This window comes from Prionailurus bengalensis, chromosome A1, assembly GCF_016509475.1.
Source record: "Prionailurus bengalensis isolate Pbe53 chromosome A1, Fcat_Pben_1.1_paternal_pri, whole genome shotgun sequence".
Taxonomy (NCBI): Eukaryota; Metazoa; Chordata; class Mammalia; order Carnivora; family Felidae; genus Prionailurus; species Prionailurus bengalensis.
Genome location: NC_057343.1, coordinates 111,851,037 through 111,868,764, shown reverse-complemented (window position 1 = coordinate 111,868,764; position 17,728 = coordinate 111,851,037). Strand labels below are relative to the sequence as shown.

At 51.9% G+C, this 17,728-nt stretch overlaps 1 protein-coding gene across 12 annotated transcripts in view; it reads right to left on the bottom strand.

Moving 5' to 3' along the window:
- JADE2 (jade family PHD finger 2) overlaps positions 1–17,728 on the bottom strand; it is a 141,326-nt gene that overhangs the window by 41,561 nt on the left and 82,037 nt on the right. The window contains exons 1-3 of one of the 12 annotated variants that reach the window (XM_043588026.1): positions 10,901–11,697; positions 6,725–6,908; positions 1,801–1,858 (exon numbers count right to left, since the gene is read on the bottom strand). In XM_043588026.1, coding sequence (XP_043443961.1) covers positions 1,801–1,858 — 58 coding nt within the window. In that variant the 5' untranslated portion in view covers positions 6,725–6,908; positions 10,901–11,697. Of the gene's footprint in view, positions 1–486; positions 1,763–1,800; positions 1,859–6,724; positions 6,909–7,001; positions 7,175–10,137; positions 10,251–10,610; positions 10,703–10,900; positions 11,699–12,496; positions 12,583–12,897; positions 13,003–17,728 lie in introns of those variants that run through there. The other 11 variants (XM_043587957.1, XM_043587964.1, XM_043587991.1 and 8 more) reach the window with 11 other exon arrangements.

The window sequence follows — 17,728 nt, the reverse complement described above, 5'->3', positions numbered from 1 at the left end:
AGTATTAGTTTACTGTACGACCAGTGACAAGTCCCTTGCCCTCTTTGGTCCTCTGCTTCCTCCTTGGTGAAGGAGGACCAGAATAAGCCTTCTGTGGCCACTCTTCATTCCTGCCCCAGGTTTAGATACTCTGGGATGATGCCCAGTGGATATAAAGAGGGACAAAAGGGAGGTGGGAAGAACGCTACGCTACAAGTAGACCCATTTCCTAACTTGTCACCCTGGGCAAATGACTTACCCTCTTGGAGTCTCAGTTTGCCCTTCTCTAAAATGGGGGCAAAAGGTTGTTGGGAGGATGAAATAGTATTATGCCTGTAAAATGTCAGTACAGTCCCTGGCACAGACCACCGCCTCCATAAATATTAGCGATTATCATTAGGGTTTAAGACCCTTACTGGACTCAAAGACTGTGACTTCCACCCCAAGGGTCAAAGGAGCAACAGCCATGGGGGTGTACAGTGGTGGGGGCTGGTGGAAAGGGAGTACCCTTGCCCAACTGTGATGCAGCTGCCCAGACAGCCACTCTTGCAGGTGCCTGGCCTTCAAGAGTTCCTTCGTCTGCAATGGAGTTAGAAGCGGAGGATGCGGTTCTTCTTGGCTCTACTGAGACAAGCCACAGGCAGTGTGGTTGTGGCCACAGAGGGCCAGATGCTGTGATCTCCTGCTGCAGGGAGGAAGGGCTGGCCAGGTTAGACACCAGAGCCAAGGTGAGCAAACAGACCCCAAAGGACAGTGAACGAGACCTGGAGGTAGGGAAGGGGCTGGGATGGACTGGCCATCTTGGGTGCATCTATCTTCAGGCTGTTGGGGGGCTGTGAAACTCCAGGAGCTCCAAGGGGCTTTGGAGATCTCCCAAATCCCAGTTGCTCACCACATATGAACAGACTGAGGTTTAGAGCTACAGGACTCCAGGCCCAGCCTCCCTGGCAGTTAGTTCAGTCTCTTCCTCAGCCTAGGCTCCCACCAGCATGCACTGTTGGTGGGATCTGCCTGGCAGCGCACCTCTCCTACATAGGGCAGAACAGAACTCCTTACTTGCCTATTTCATGCAGGCCCAGGTTCCTGCAGCATCTGGGAAGAGCTGCCTTTTGGTACCAGAGAAAAGCTCTCTCCTTATACAAACCTCCCTTACCTCCCCCAAATTTGAGAAGAGGCTCCCTAAGCTCCCTTTTCTCTTTGACCCCTTTTTCTTTGCGGCTCCCTTGACCCCAGGACATCCAGCTTCCACACCCAGCCCATACACAAGTCTACCTCTGAGATTCTACTGCCAAGATGCCTCATTAACTCCCTCGACAAGCATTTATTTAACACCTATTATGTGCCGGATCTAGCTGGGGATACAGCAGTGAGCCAAACATAACCCCTCTCATCAAGGAGCTTATGGCTCGTTAGGACATGATATTCATATCGGGTAATTATAATAAAAAGAAACAGGTTTTCTGTCCGTTGTGTAGAGACTTCCTACAGGGCCCTGATTTAACAGAAGGGCCAGAGGGAACGGGAAGTGTTCTGAGGAGCCAGGTGCAGCATATGCAAACACCCAGAGGGGATTTGATCTTTTCCAACCAGATCAAAACACATGGGACTGAGACCTAGGGGATAAAAGGGTACAGGGTGAATAGAACAACAGGCTCTGGAGGCCACAGGGTGTGGAGACTTTCGTAGGAGCACAAGGACCTGGCCTGATTTATGCTTTCATCAACATGGAGACCATGGGGCAGCCTCCCCCAATCTGGGCCTGTGGGCCTGTTAATTATTTAAATGCTTTCCTTGTAGGAGCCCCAAGCAGGAAGGCCTTACTGTCAGTGGTGTCAGAGTTGTCGCTGCTGATGGAGTATTTTCGCCTCTTCTCTTCCATCTGCAATAAAAGGCAGGCCCCATTACATTTACAGGAGGCACAGGAAATCCTCAATCTCTCAGAAAATTGCCTGATCACCTACCTCCCCATACTCCCCCCTGCTGCAGTGAAGAATGAGAATAGGTCCTGCCGTAGCCTTCTCCCCAGCCATCCTCGCCCTCTCCCCACCCACCCACCCACAGGACTCCTGGGGGTGGGGCAGGGGGCTGCATCTCCCACTTCCTGAGCTCAGAGCCTCAGATGAGCAGGAGTCTGGCCAAAGACGACAGAGGGAGGAGGGCAAGAGGGTCAGCAGCCCCAGAACAATGATTAGGGCCTGCCCAGCCCCAGCTTCCACTCAAGGCAACTCAGGCCTTCCAGAGAATCCACTCCCATCTGGTGTTCTGCAGGGTGCCGAGGAGGGGCAGGAAGAGGAAACAAGATTCTTCCAGAGGGACCATTGCCATGTGAGTTTAGAGACAAGCCAGCTCACACAGCACTAAGGGCACATCCTGAGAGTGGTGGCCAGAGGGGTGTGGAAAAGGGGTAGGGGCAGAATGGCTCCAAGTTGGGTCCCTGAGACACACCAGGCCCAGGGTGACTGGTCCTAGGCTGGGCTGCCCTCCCTCCCCCAATGTCCTTCTCCACATTAGAGTTCAAATCAACTTTATCTCAACTATAGTATTTGACTTCAAGGTAAGAAGGGAAGCTCTCTATACTGAGCTCATTCCTCTACCAACACTACCTCAGCTCGTGTTCCTAACAACCCGGAAGTTGCGAGCTATTGGCTCCCCTTTCTGGAGTGGTGCAGGACCTTGTTGTGCTAGTAACTGGCTGAATTGGGATTTGAATCCACGTGGTCTGATCCCTGAGCCCACACTGAGCTGCCTTTGTGCCCTGTGAGCTCCTGCCTGTTGGGAGTGCTTTCCCACCCACCATTTCCTCGAATCCCGCAGAACCCAGAGTGGCAGAACTTGCTTTTGACTCCTCTTGGAGGGGAGCACACCAAGTGGCTGGTTCACCTGCCTTGGGTCTCACAGCTAGTCAGTGCCTGGAGTCCTAATGTGAGAAGAGATCTGGGATTCAGGACCCAAAGCATTTTCCACCACATCCCTCTTAGTCTGGAACCTGGGCTGCCTCACTGCCCACAGTAAAGGGCAAGGAGCCAGTGTCAGTAGAGAGAAAACCCCTGCTGCCCAGCCCGGCTGCAGGCCAACCAGGTTCCCCACCTTCCCATGGGCTGCCTGCCACTGCCAACCCCTCCAAGTCTGTTCCTCCCGAGCCCTGGGTTTCCCTTTATCTTATTGTGGCCCTGCAGAGACAAGGGAACATTAGCTCTCCAAGGCAGGGGCATGACTGTCCAGACCTCTGAGCCAGCCAGGACCCTCCTGCCTCAGACCTAACCTTAGCCAGGAGCTTCTCCCCACTCCAATGTCCAACAGTAGGATCAGGATGACAAAAACATTCACTGGGGCTGCTTGCTGCCAGCTCCAAAGGTGCAGGCAACATACTCTCCACAGGGTGCAGAGGTGCAGGGGGGAGGTCTGAGGACACGGGCGGCATGGGTGCCAGGGAGGTTAAATAGCTCAACACTCATTGTGGCAGAAAAAGGGGGATGCCCTGCTACACAGGGACCTCACGAAACCCTCAGAACAGCCCTTCTGTGCCAGTGGGCATGATGACTGCTTCCTTTTTGCAGATTAGGAAAAGGAAGCACAGAGGTTAAGTGACTTTCCTAAGACTGTAAAGCTTGTGAGCATGTGCCCTTGACCTTTAGACTTCAGCCCCATGGCCTGGGTCATGGACTGAATGGGCCAATAATGCTCTGCCACCCACAGCTGTCATCTTTACAGTCCTCCAGGTTCTGAGTGTGACAAGATGACTTCGATAGGGCCCTGACTCTAGCCTGCATCTTGCCAGCCCAGTGCTCTCACAGGTGGGGCAGGGCGAGGAGAAGTGCTATAAACGCAAGCCACCGGTTTTCTCCTGAAGTCTTGCCCATGTCTCTCCACTTCCAGTAAAGAGGGCACTTCCAAGCCAGTGTTTCCCAAAGCAGAAAAGCAGAAGCTCTGGATTCAGGGGTGCCGAGTTCAAATCCTAGCTTTACCCCTCAAGAGACCAGAGACCTTGGAAAAGACATACCTCCCAGAGGATAAGGTTCTATCTGGATTTTTACAGAAGTCTCTTGAGCTTCAAATGTTGGCAACTGATTCAGAATTTTTAAAAACACTTTGAGACGGCCAAACTAAACACATCCGTGGGCCAGAATCAGCTGGTGAGGATAAATGAGAGCAGCGTAAAACCTTAAGCACAGTGGCTGGCTCTCCATGTAAGTGCTAGTCATATCGTGAGAACCCTGGGCCAGGTAAGGGGTCCTCCTACCAATGCCCTGAGGGGCTCATGTACAGCAAGGAAGGACTCCTATAACAGGGCTCTTCGATTGCCAACACCCTTCTCGTGATGCTGTTTCCTGTTGCCCAAGGACCAACAGGTAACCTGCCAGCTTTCAGACCTACACCCCACCCTCAGCCTGCTCCCAGTCCAACCTTCCCTCCGTGAAAACACCCCAGAATTCTTCTGGGTAGGGTGTTATTAAGGGAGCAGATTTTGTGTGGCTTAATTGGAATAATAACTAGGCTTCAGAGGGAAGCTACTTTTTTTGTTAGCGAAGTTTCTTTCCTTTGAACCAAGTCTGTTCCAAAGGCCTCCCTGCCTCAGGTGAACCTCCACTGTTAGTGGCTAATGAAGCTCCAAATGAGGCTTGGGCTTCCCTGTGGGACAGCCTTTTGTCCCTTGACTCCCCACCCCCAACTCAGCTAGGAGACTGGGAGGACTCCTTCCCCAAAGCTGAAATCCAGGTGGGGTGTGTGGGGGGCTGCTGACACTTTGGTCTTGGCCTCTGGTTTTCTCTCTCCACTGGCCCCTCCCATCTCTCCCAAAGCAAGGTCTGCTCTGGAAAAACACCCCAGTGTCACAAGGCGTTTTGCTTTTGGGGATAAAGGTGACCCCCTGAAAAGGGTCCCCTTTTCCTTCCCTTTGCACCTCCCACACCATCCCCAGCCTGGAGACAGCAGAAGCTCTCCTTCGGGAGCGTGGGTGTCCTAGAGTTCCCACAGCCTCTCTGTGCAATCTCTGCCCCCACAGTAGTCCCCTGGCAAGGCCAGGGGGCTCTCTGTCCAGAACATACTGTGAATCCATCCACTTTTCCCCATCTCTGCTGCTACCACACTGGTCCAAACCAGTCTCATCTCTTGCCTGGACTCCTCATTCATCTCCCACCTTCCACTGTTGCTCCCCTCCACCCCTCAATCTAGAATCCACACAGCAGCCAGAATGACCTTTAAAGAAACATAAATCAGATCATGTCATACCCCTATTTAAAATCTTTCAAAGGCTTCCTGCTGATCAAAGGGCAAAATTCAAGCTCTTTACCACAATATCCTACATGATCTGGCCCCTCCCTACCTCAACAAGTTCACATGGACCACTATCCCCTTCCTCACCACTTTCTAGCCACACTGGTCTCCTTTCATTTCCTGAAACAAGCCAAATATTCCATGCTTCAGGACCAGTGCACAAGCTGTGCTCTCTGCTGTAAGGTTCTAGTAGTCTATGCATGTCTGACTTTTTATCCTTCACATTTCAACTTAAAGGTCAAGGAGGTTTATGCCAGTTACCTTATCTAAAGAAAACCCACAACCTGGTTATTCAACATCTTCAGAGCATCCACCATGATTAGTGTCTGTTGAGCTACTTGTTCAATGTCCTCTTTGGAGAAGAGGGGAAGGAGCATGTCTGTCTGGATCTCTGCTGGAGCTCCAGTGCCCGCTCATGTTATGTCCAGCACACAAAAGGGGTTTGATACACAGGGATGCTGAGTGAATTCTTGTCCCCTCCCTGTAGAAGTGTGGGGTGCACAGAGCCCAGCTGGCTGGCCTGCAGCTTGCAGGAACATACACCCCAGGCCAAGATTTCGTCCTGTTTTCACAGCCTGCCTTCCCCATCTTAACCTCACACATTTTCCAGGAGGCTTTATTTGGTTGGGCTCCTGGCTAATGATCAATGTCAACTCAGTAATAGGGCAGCAATTTGGTGGCAGATGTTTTCTTGGCAGCACTAGCCATTGGTCTTAGTGGGGGCCTCGGGTCTGGACTTGAAACACCAATGCCCAATGCCAGCCCCCTTTAAAGACCTCGCCACAAATAAACTCAAATAAACACCCTGGGCCTCCATTAACGCCCTTCCAGCTGACCCTGGGAACAGTGGGCCTTTCAGGCCTGCTAGTGCAGCCGCTCCCTGGGCAGTTAAAACACCCCAACCTGGCCTCCGGCCTCTCCTCTCTGGGGGCCACCAGGCCTGCCCTGCCCGCCACCACACACAGCAGGACTTCGTCTTCCTCCTTAAAAAGGGGGGGAAAACGGCTTTCAAGCAGGCAATTTACCATTCCAGACACAATCTTTCAAAGAGAAACAAAAAGTCTCCCTGTCTGAGGCAGACCGCTTAGGCGTGTGTGTAATAAGATGCTAATACAATTTAATGATATTTCGGCTGGAAAACCTGTCCTCAGAGCCTCCTTGTGTCGGGAAGGCCAGACATTCAGAAAACAAGAGCTGCACACTCTTAAACCAGCTTTAAACGGGGGTCAGAGCCCCAGTCTTTCCTATCTCTCATTAACTTTAATGCCTTCTGAGGGACAGTAATTGCCATTACAAAAAATGATTTTGTACACACAGATCCTCAAACTTGCTTCTCCAAGCAGAGGGGAGCCTAAACCCTCCTCCAACGCTCATCACTGCCCACTTGCAATTCCAAGTGTCCCTGAGGGCACCCAACTCCCTGGAACACGCTGCCCACACCGACCCTCCAAAACCAGTTCTGGGGACATACCTAGGGGATCCTGGAAGAATGAAAAGGGGCTTTGTCTACTTTGTCCTTCGGCACCTTCTCACCCTACCCTCCACCTCAGAGGGCAATGCTCAGTCCACTTGGTCCCACAGATGGCTGCCCATTGGCAACTGCAGGGTCCTTCTCGTCCCTTCTTCAGAGAAGGGAGCTGGCTCTCTGGCCTAGCCTAAAGGGGAGAGATCAAAGGTCAAAGCTGCATTTGGGCCCTCTCCAGATCATTAATAATAGTAAAAATGGCTAATGCTAATCAAGTGCTTACCACATGCCTGGCTGTGGGTTTAATCTTCTTTATGCAATATATTGCTTAATCCATACACCAATCATGGGATACAGACTGTTACTAACCCTACTTACAGATGAAGAAAGTGAGGCACAGAGCACTGTTACAGTTGGTGACTGCATAGCTAGCATTCGAACCCAGGCTCTCTGACTCCAGGTGGTATACCATGCCCCCCCCCCCCCCCTCCGGGGCTAACCTGCACAGGCCTACAACCCCAGAGCGTGGCTGATGTACTCCAGATTCCTATGGGATATTTGAGAACCTTCCTGGGTTCCTAAACTTTAAGCCACACGGTCAGGATCCTATGTGGATCTGCACAAAGCAGGCCAGGAATACCTCCTCACAACCTGGTCTTTCCTTGGAGCACCTAAACACAGAACTAACTGTAAGGCCTGCAAAGAGCCTGGTGGATGAGTTGTCAAGAATTTGGACTGGAAAGGGGCGCCTGGGTGGCGCAGTCGGTTAAGCGTCCGACTTCAGCCAGGTCACGATCCGCGGTCCCTGAGTTCGAGCCCCGCGTCAGGCTCTGGGCTGATGGCTCAGAGCCTGGAGCCTGTTTCCGATTCTGTGTCTCCCTCTCTCTCTGCCCCTCCCCCATTCATGCTCTGTCTCTCTCTGTCCCAAAAATAAATAAACATTGAAAAAAAAATTAAAAAAAAAAAAAAGAATTTGGACTGGAAGTCACTGATCTGGGTCTTGGGTGTAAGACAACTACCTTCCTGTTACCTGGAACCCCGGTTAACTAGAGCACCCTGCTCCCCGCTGTCCCCCCACCCCCGCCCCCGTCAAGGATGTGGTAGTCAGTGTCAGAGGTCTACCCTCAAGACTCCAGGGTACATCTGGGGGCTGGGACCAGCAGTCCCACCTCACCTGTCAATGAAAGGCAAGTGGAAGCTCTCTTGGAATAATGTTACTGGCCATTTAGCCATGAAATTTAGGGAAAGAAAAAGCACGTTGGATGGGAAATGTTCTGGAAACATTTGCTGCATCCTGAGTCCAAACAACTTTGTCCTTAAACACTTCATCTCCAAAAGTGCTGGAGAGACCTTTGGCCAAACAGTTTCAAAACCAATATTCACTGCAAGTCCTGCTGCCTGGGGCGAGGACTTCCCTCTGCGAGGCATTTGCTGTAGAACCAAATGCTTTTCCACTCCAAACAACAGCCAACAGCACTTGGGACAAGTGAGAGGGCTCCAGATCAAACAAACATCCCTTTTTTTTCCCCTACCATGCAAACTTTCTCAATAAATTATTCGCCCACTTCGGATCAAAGCCTGTTTTGCAGCCTGTGACCTAAAAAGCAAATAGCATCTCTTAAACATGAAAGCCCTCCTCCCTGCCTGGGTCGGCTTTATTACTCATTCCTTCCCCTTACAGTTATTCTGTTGTTATTTTCCTCCTCTGCTTGTTAGATCGCTTTGCAAGTCCCAACCCGCCTGAGGAAGAAGAGATGGGAGGGATGGTGCGTTCACTTGGGGCCCTAAGGTGAGAGAGGAAGTCAGGGTAGGGGAGAAGCCAGCACCCTGGGAACCCAGGAAACAGGGCCAGGCCCGGTTGGCAGCTCCTTGCATGGCCCTTTTGCCAAATGTCCTACTGGGAATTTTACCAGTGAAGGGAGGGAGTCAATGCCACCGTGAGAGGAGGGACCAGGCGGCGGACCCGGGACCCTGATTCAGTTTGCAAACATAAACGTTAAGGGGACATCCTGACAGCTAGTTTGGGCTCAAAACTCAGGGCTCCTCCCCCTTCCAACAAAGGCAAGGCGGCAAGCCAGCCGTGCCCTCTTAGTCTCTCCCCAACTCCCTTTAGCGCCACTCTGAGCACAAACAAGATGCCTCCTGATGACCCCTACAAACTCAGCCTCTGGGTAAAACTTTATGTCCCGCAGTAGATGAGCGAGGGTTGCTAAAAGCGGGAGCAAGGTTTGGAAATCTGCAGAGACCACAGTCGCCGGGTGCACCGTGCCCTTGGCTCAGGGCAAGGGGAAACACTGCCCTTCCCGCCCCCACCAGCCCTGGCATAAGACCTGCAGCCAAGGTGGTTTTAAAAAAAAAAAAAAAAAAAAAAAAAAAGCGTCCCGGCCCGCGGCGATGGCTACGGGGATTGGGAGGGGGTGGCGCGCGCCTCCAGCCTGCCCCTGGAGGCAGTCCGCGGGACAGCAGGCTGGAGGCGCGCCGGCGTGATTCCGACCGCGGGAGCCGGGAGGAGGAGCCGGAGGTGGCTGCGGGGGGCTCTGGCCCAGGCAAAGGAAGGGCAAGGGGCGGTTCGGGCCGGGGGCTGCGGACTTGACGTCCAGGGCGGGGGAGAGGTCTTTAGGTGAAGCGGGTAAGAGAAGCCGAGCCTCTTAGGAAGTGGGCAGCTCTGTGTGTGGGGGGGGAGACTGGGTGTGTGTGTGGGGGGGGGGGTGTCCTGGGCCTCTGGGAGCCACCGCGAAGCCTTCCTCCCTGTTTCGCAGACATCCCCACCTTCTGATGTAACAGCTACGAATCGCGAGGCTGACCTCTCATCCTTTGGCCTGGAGATGAGAGTGTCTCAGGCCCAGTGATAGGCGGGAAGGGACCGGAGGGAGCCACAAGTCTGCACCCAGGCGGGGAGGAAGCGGGCGGGAGCCGCTCCGCAGGCGCAGGCGAGTGGGTGGGAAGGAGGGAGGGAGAGACGGAGAGAGGGAGGAAGGAGGTGAGGCCAGGAAGATGCCACTGCCGGGGGCGGGGCGGGGCCCGGGATCCGGGAGAGGGACTGCAGCGGTGTTTGGTGGGGGCTGGGGCTGCAATGTCACTTATTTGAGGGTCAGGTGTGTATGTCCCAGGCTGGGACTGCCACTTGCTTACATCTTCCCAGTACCACCCAGGGCGCAGGGACCGAGGCGGAGGGCAGGGGACTGCAGTACCGTCCCCGAAGCGGGACGCGAACCGGCAGAGTTGGGAGAAGGTAAACAAGGGCCACGCCCCCTGCCGTCGCCCCGCGGGCGCGCACCCGCCGCTCCGGCCGCAGCCGGTACATTTCCACTCTCCCAGCGCTTCTCCCCCGCCGGACTCCCGCTCAGCCCCAGAGGGGGGACTGCCCCCGACCCCAGCCCGCGCCCCGTACGCCGGAACTGCACACCCGGCATACTCACCTGGAAAGGGTGTCCCCCGCCCCTCCAAAACACTGTTTAATTTGTGCAGAACCTCCGCGCCGGGGAGCTGAGCATGCTGCCCCCGCGTGCAGCGCCCGCGTGCACCCAGCCCGGAGAGGGGGCGACAGGGCGGAGGCGGTGGCCCCCGGAAGGTGTCTGGGACCGGACCGGCTGCACGTGAGCCCAGCGCGGAGTCATGTGCACCGGCTCAGCCCGGTTCGGCGGCCGGACGTGCTGCGTATCAACAAAATGAAACTCAGGGCGACAGGAGGGCAGATAGCTCTGGGTCCTCCGAACCCCCGTCTCCGGCAGAACGACCTCCCCTCCGCTGCGGTCTCCCGCCGCAGCCCCTCCGCGCGGCCGGAGCCCGCGGGGCAAGTTGCAGCCCTGGCGCGCCCCCGCCCGCCCGCGCCCCCTCACCGGCCCGGGGGCGCTTTGCCGCAGTCATTAATAAAGAAGGTCGCCAAGCTCACCCTTCCAAAAGTTGTTGTTGCATGCGCCCCTCTCAGCCTCCCCGCAATGTACTCTTTAAAACATGACTGACCAACATGCGCAATCTCTCTCCCCGGTGCTGTGCATCCCCCCCCCCCCCCCCCCCGCGCCCTGGCTTCCTAGAACAGGCAGCCAGCAGGAGAGAGAGGGAGCGAGCGAGCAAGAGAGAGAGCGCGAGCGAGGGAGCGAGGAGCGCTGGCAGATCTGTTGCAAAAACATAAAATAACGCCGTGGAGATGCGCAGGGCCCATCGCTGGGGGCAGGATCTTACCTTCCTCCGCGGTGCCCTTCTGAGGGGCGCTGCCCTGGACTACGCGCCGCGGCGGGGGCCGGCGCTGGAAGGATGCTCCCGAAACCCGGAGCTCCTGGGGCCGGCGCGGGCGGGCGGGGGGCGCGCATCCATCCGGGGTCGCGGCGAGGGAGGCTGCCGGGCCCTCGGCGTCCCCGGCCCCGCACCCCTGCTGGGGACGGTCAGCCCGCTGGACGTAAGCCCTTGCCGCTAGGAATGGGCACAAAGTAACTCCATGGACGCTACTCACCCCCCTCCCAAAAAAATAGCCTCCAACTGCGATGGCCGCGGTCGGCACCATTCACCAATCCCCCTGTGTATGTTTCTGTTTCTTTTTAAACCAAGACTTCCTTGTGATCTCTTTAGAAAAAAAATGTGTTGGGGTGGGGGTGGGGTGGGGGCGGGCGGGAGGAGCGAGGGAGGGGGAGTAGCCACTTTTTTCTTATTCACTCGGATCTCCACTCCTGACACCCCCCCCCCGTCTCCCGCCCCACCCCCCGCCCGGTTGTTTGGCTCCGGCAGCGGGTCCAGGTAGGGTTGCAGGCCTCGGGGGGGGGGGGGGGGGGGGTGGGCGGGGAGGGTGCTCTGCCCGGCTGCCCGTCTGCCTGCACCTCGGGCCCAGACTCCCCATGGGCTCTGGGGCGCCCCCAGCCCGCCCTGTCCCCAGGGCCGGGCCCGAGCGGCGGCTGCGCCCGTGCAAGTCCCATCAGGTCTGCTCACACTTCACACACTCACACACATACCCCGCCCCTCCACTCTCTCACACTTTCTGCTCACACCCCGCCCCCTTCGAGCCCCAGACCCGGGCGGCGCCCCCCGCAACCTTAAAAAAAAAAAAAAAAAAGCAAGCTTATACTTAAAAAAATCTTTTGGCGCCATATTAATGACGTACTTAAAATTTGCCATTTCTCCCTGCGTCAAAAAGACGTTTCTTTGCAAATAACAGCCTGAAGGCGACACTCGCGGAGGGAACGAGGTTTGCACCGAGCACCCCGCCTCCCGGGGCTCCAGCGCTGGAAGACCCTCGCCCTAGGCCCTGCTCCCGAATCGCTGGTTTTAAAATGAGAACCGAATAAATCGCGTGGCGCTCTGCAGCGCCAGAAGTGAGCAGAAAGTGCTGGCAGGAGCGGAGGGGAGGGGCACGCGCGCGAGTCTGGGGGAGGGGGCGCGTCCCTTCTCCCCCACCCACAGCAGATGGAAACTAACATCCCGGGCGGGGGAAACTTGAAATTGCCGGCGACCTCAGGAAGGAGGGGCCGTCCGTGGAGAGGGTCCCTCTCGGGTTCGTTGCCCTCCCTCCCCCGTTCGGGTGCCTACAGGCTCCCAGCTCTGCCCCGCATTTCCGGGGGGTGGGGAACGCAGTGATGGGTGGGTGGGTAGCTGCAAGTCTTGGCCCCAGTAGGAGTTTGCCCCGAGGTGTTCCCTTCCCCCCTAGCTCGTCCTTCCCATTCCCCCTAAAGGGTTAAAAACCGAGGGGGCTACTTCCAAGGGCTGGCACTTGGCGAGGAAGCGGGGCGCCCCTCTCCCCACCCTTCGCCTCCTCGCCCCTCCTCCTCCGGCTCCACTTCCCGACTTGACCTTGTGGTGCACAAACAGTGCGCTCGGATCCTCGCAGTTTCTGGAAGAAGCGCTTGCGCTCGCCAGGCAGGCGGGCTGTCGGGCGGCTCGCGGGCGGTGGCGGGGCCTTGGGTCGGTTCCCAGAGCCGCGGGCCACACCCACCCAACCCGCTGCGCCCGCGGTGCTCACCTTCTCTCGAGGAAGGAGCTGCGCTAGCCTCCTGGATGGGGAGGTGTCGGGGGCAAGCTGCAGCCTTCTCCCAATGCTCCCAATTGGGGAGAGAGTGGTCTGGTCTCAGGCAGGGTTTGTTGGGGAGACCTGGGAACCTGGTTCAACATCCCCAAAGCATCGTTGCCAACTTTTCCTTCCCCCTCCCTTTTGGCTGCCCCTCAAAGATGATCCAATAATTTTTGCAACTCACCTTTGGCTTTGAAGGCACATGGGTGAGTTGTGAACTGGGACAGGAACCGCCTTCCCTCTCCGAGACTGAAGGTTGTTTATCCTTCCTTTCTTTCCCTTCCACCCCCTTCTATGGAAAGACAAATACTCAATTTACATAAGATGACATTTATGTGACACTTAAAAAGATTCCCCCATGGAATGTTGTGAACACATTTGCTTATAGGAGAAATAAATCTAATAATAAACAAACTTCTAACAGCACAAATCCTCTGACGGGTTAAATGGTCTACACAACAAAGAGGAAGATGGTGAATGTGGAAATAAGCCCTTTCTGCAACAAGAAAGAAATATGAGCTCAAAGGGAGTCCCAGAAGCGTTTCTCTTCCTTGGCCTTCATTCACAAAGTCTGGGAAGGCTTGTTTGGCAAGACTGAGGAACTGGGGTACCACCTCCAGACCTGACTCTAGCTCTGAGTTGGTAGGATTTTCCCAAGCCTAAACTCAGTGCCAGAAAACAGATGTCACAAGCTGTTAGCATGTAACAAAAATGGTCAAATACCTGGATTCAAATCCTGACTTTGCAGTTGAGAAGCTACTTGATGTGGGCAAGCACATTCATCTCTCTGGGTCTCTTTCTTCTATAGAATAGGATGGTTGGAGGGTTCCTGAAGCCGTGTGTATATATACATATATGTATATATGTTTGCATACATTCTATATGTGTAAAGCAGGGGCCTGGCTCAGAGTGCACAGTGCACATTAGCACTTTCCCTGGTGTTTGTGTTTTGGAAGGGTGAATATGCTCCCTGAAAGCTCTTAACACTGGAAATATCTTCTATCTTGTCCTCTATGATGACATATACAAGATCTCCCAGTTAGGGCAAAAAGAAGTAGAAGAGAAAAAACTGTGCTAGATGGTAGGCTTCATGGTCAAGGTCCAGATGGCAGTCTTAACCACACATCTGAAGTGGGAATGGAGGCACCAATTTACAGCGGCACAGTCCAAAGGAAGCACTCTGGGTCTAGATATAGCGGGTTTACATACAGGAAAGGACTGGACAGGCTCCTCCTCTTAGCCATCAAGATCCTGTGAGCCTGGGCAGGCAGTTATAAAATGACCTAGAGAGATGGAAGAGGGCGAAGATGACCATCTCCTGTGCTGTGCACCATGCCAGTCATCCCATTTCATCCTCAGAAAAATCCCATTTTATCTATTCAGAAAGGTTTCGTGACTCACCAACAATCACACGAGCTAGGAAGTGGTGGCAGAGTTGGCACCTGGTTTGGATGCCCCCAAGATTATGTGTTGTCCATTTTACCATGCTGCCAGAATTAAAAGGTATGAGAATTATTGGTTTGATCGGGGATGGGGGCCTGACTGCTGTAACAGCAAGAAAGAATTTTATGGGTAGCACTTTGCCTCTAAGGTGGTTCCCTTAATTTGGGTGAGACACAGGTCCCCTAAGGAGTCCTTGGAAGGTACTTCTTGTTTAGGACTGGAAGCTCCATCAGAATCCTTGCATTCCTGCTGCTCTCTGCTACTGTTTAAGGTTAACCTTGATAATGTTTACAGAATAATAGGAAAGGAGATAATTATAACTCTTTAATCTTTAGTAAAAGTCTCACAAATCATGAACTTACTGCAGAAAAAAAAAAAAGAGAAGAAACATAAAAGTTCTAGGAGATGTAATTATTCATTTTTTTTTTTCAACAAATGTTTACTGAGTGCCACCTGTATACCAGGTACCATTCTAGGGGCTGAGGACACAGCACAGAAGTGGCAGACAAAAATGCCTACTCCCATGGAATTCACTTTCTAGTAGAAGGAGATGCACAATTTTTTTAAGTGAAATATTATATTTGAAGGTGAGTAAGTGCTGTTCAGAAAAATTAAGTAGGAAAGGGGGATAGGGAACGTGGGCATGCAATTTAAATAGAGTCCTCAGGGAAGAGCTGACTGAGAAGGTGGCTTTTGAATTAAAGGAGGTGAAGGAATGAGCTGTGAGGGCTTATGGGAGAAGAGCATTCTAAGGCACGGGTTCTTAACATGGAGTCCGCAGACACTCTCCTCCAGAGATCTGTGTATAGAATTCACAGAGTCTTGACTTCAGATAGGGAAAAAATGTTATCTTTATTTTCACGAATTAACATTTGGCATGTTCTTAAATTATGAATGCAGACAGCAAATCACAGTGCTATTAGCAGCACCTGTGATGTTGTTGCTAGTAGAAATCAGATATTTTCATAGCACATTATAGTTGCTGAAAATATCTTAAAATATCATTACAGTTATCACTACCTCATAATTATGCTGCTAGCTCTTGTAATTTAATGAATTAATAAGAAACACATATATTACTCTATTACACATTTTTAAAATATTTTGAGAGTTGTATTTCAGCATAATTGGTTTTCTTTATAATTTATGAAACTTATTTTATGGATTTAAAGATACTGTAATCAGAAGGAATCCATGGGCATTACTAACTGCCATAGGGGTCCCTGGCACAAAGTAAAAGAAACCACTGTCTCCACCATTTGCGGTCTCCAGCAAATGCAGAGGTCCTGAGGTAGGAAGATGCTTATTGTGTACATGTAGAAGAAAGAAATGATATAGGCCATTGTTAGGAATTTGGCTTTTGCTAGGAGTACTAAAGATGGTTTTGAGCTGAGGAGTGACATAATCTGACACTGGATTTTACAGGTTACTTTGCTGTCCTATGGAGGACAGACTGAAAGCAGAAAGGCTGAAGCTGGAAGACAGGTGAGGAGGTCACTGAAATAAACCAGGTAAGAGATGATGTTAAAGTACACTAGAGTGGTAGCAGGGGAAGTGGTCAAAGTCAATATATTTTATGAAGATAGCTTTGACAGGATTTGTTGATGAGGCATGAGAAAACAAGAATTCAAGGATGACTAGAGTTTTGTCTTGAACCAGTGGAAAAACAGAATTGCCATTAAAAGATATGTGAAGACTATGGAAGGAGTAGATTCGGGGGAGGATAAGGAGTTCAGCATTAAGACATAGTAAGCTTAAGATACCTATTAGATGTCCAAGTGCAGCCGTCCTGTAGGCAGTTAGAAATGGTAGCCTCAGCTTAGAGGTAGGTTCGGGGCTGAAGGTATCTTTTGAGAAGGGTCAGCAGGTGGCTGGTATTTAAAGCTATAAGACTGTTTGAAATCACTAAGGAATTGAGTGTAGAAAGAGAAGTCCAAGGACGATGCCCTTGGCCACTACAAGGTTAAGAGGTCTGGAAGATGAAAAGGAATCAGTAAGATGTTGTTAAAAAAGAAATATTCAGGGGGCGCCTGGGTGGCGCAGTCGGTTAAGCGTCCGACTTCAGCCAGGTCACGATCTCGCGGTCTGCGAGTTCAGCCCCGCGTCAGGCTCTGGGCTGATGGCTCAGAGCCTGGAGGCTGTTTCCGATTCTGTGTCTCCCTCTCTCTCTGCCCCTCCCCTGCACATGCTCTGTCCCTCTCTCTGCCTTAGAAGTACATAAAACATTAAAAAAATTAAAAAAAAAAAAAGAAAGAAATATTCAGACATTTCTCCAAAGAAGAAATATAAATGGCCAAAAAGCACATGAAAAGATGCTCAATGTTGCTCACCATTAGGGAAATACAGATCAAAGGTGCAATACGGTACCATCTCACATCCAATAGGATGGCTACTATTTAAAAAAAAAAAAAAAACAGAAAATAACACGGGTTGGCAAGGATGTGGAGAAATTAGAACACTTGTGCACTATCATTGAGAATATAAAATAGTACAGCCACTGTGGAAAACAGTATGGCCATTCCTCAGAAAATTAAAAATAGAATTACCATATGATCCAGCAATTCCATTTCTGGATATATATTCAAAAGAATTGAAAACAGGGTCTTGAAGAGATTTGTGTACTTGTGTTCATAGTAGCATCATCCACGATAACTAAAATGTGGAAGCAACCCAAGTGTCTGTTAATGGATGAATGGGTAAAGCAAAATGTGGTATATACATAGAATGGAATATTATTCAGCCTTAAAAAGGAAGGAAATTCTGCAACATGCTACAACATGGATGCACCTTTAGGTCCTTATGCTAAGGGAAATAAGCCAGTCACAAAAAGATAAATACTGTATGATCCACTTATGCGAGATACCTAGAGTGATGAAATTCATAGAGACAGAAAGAACAGTGTTTGCCAGGGGCTGGAGCAGGGAGGGCAGATGGGGACTCATAGTTCAACAGGTACAGTTTCAGTTTTGCAAGATGAAAGAGTTCTGGAGATGGAGGGTGGTGACAGTTGCACAACAGTGTGAATGTACTTAATATCATTGAACTGTACACTTAAAAATGATTAAGATAGTGGGGCGCCTGGGTGGCTCAGTCGGTTGAGCATCCGACTTCGGCTCAGGTCATGATCTCGCAGTTTGTGAGTTCGAGCCCCGCGTCGGGCTCTGTGCTGACAGCTCAGAGCCTGGAGCCTGCTTCAGATTCTGTGTCTCCCTCTCTCTCGGCCCCTTCCCCGCTCATGCTCTGTCTCTCTCTGTCTCTCAAAAATGAATAAACATTTAAAAAAATTTAAAAAAATGATTAAGATAGTAAAATTTATGTTATGTGTATTTTATCACAATAAAAAAATTGGGGGAGGGGTGCCTGGCTGGCTCAGTCAGTGGAGCATGGGACTCTTGTGTGTTTGAGCTCTACTGTTGGGTGTAGAGATTCCTTAAAAATAAAATATTTAAAAATAATAAAAATAATTTTTTTTAATTGGGGGAAAAAAGTAAAAAGAAAGCAGTGGCATCCAGAGAGATAGGAGGAGTGTCTTAGAAGACAAGATAAGAGTGTTTCAGGAGGGAGGAAAGCTC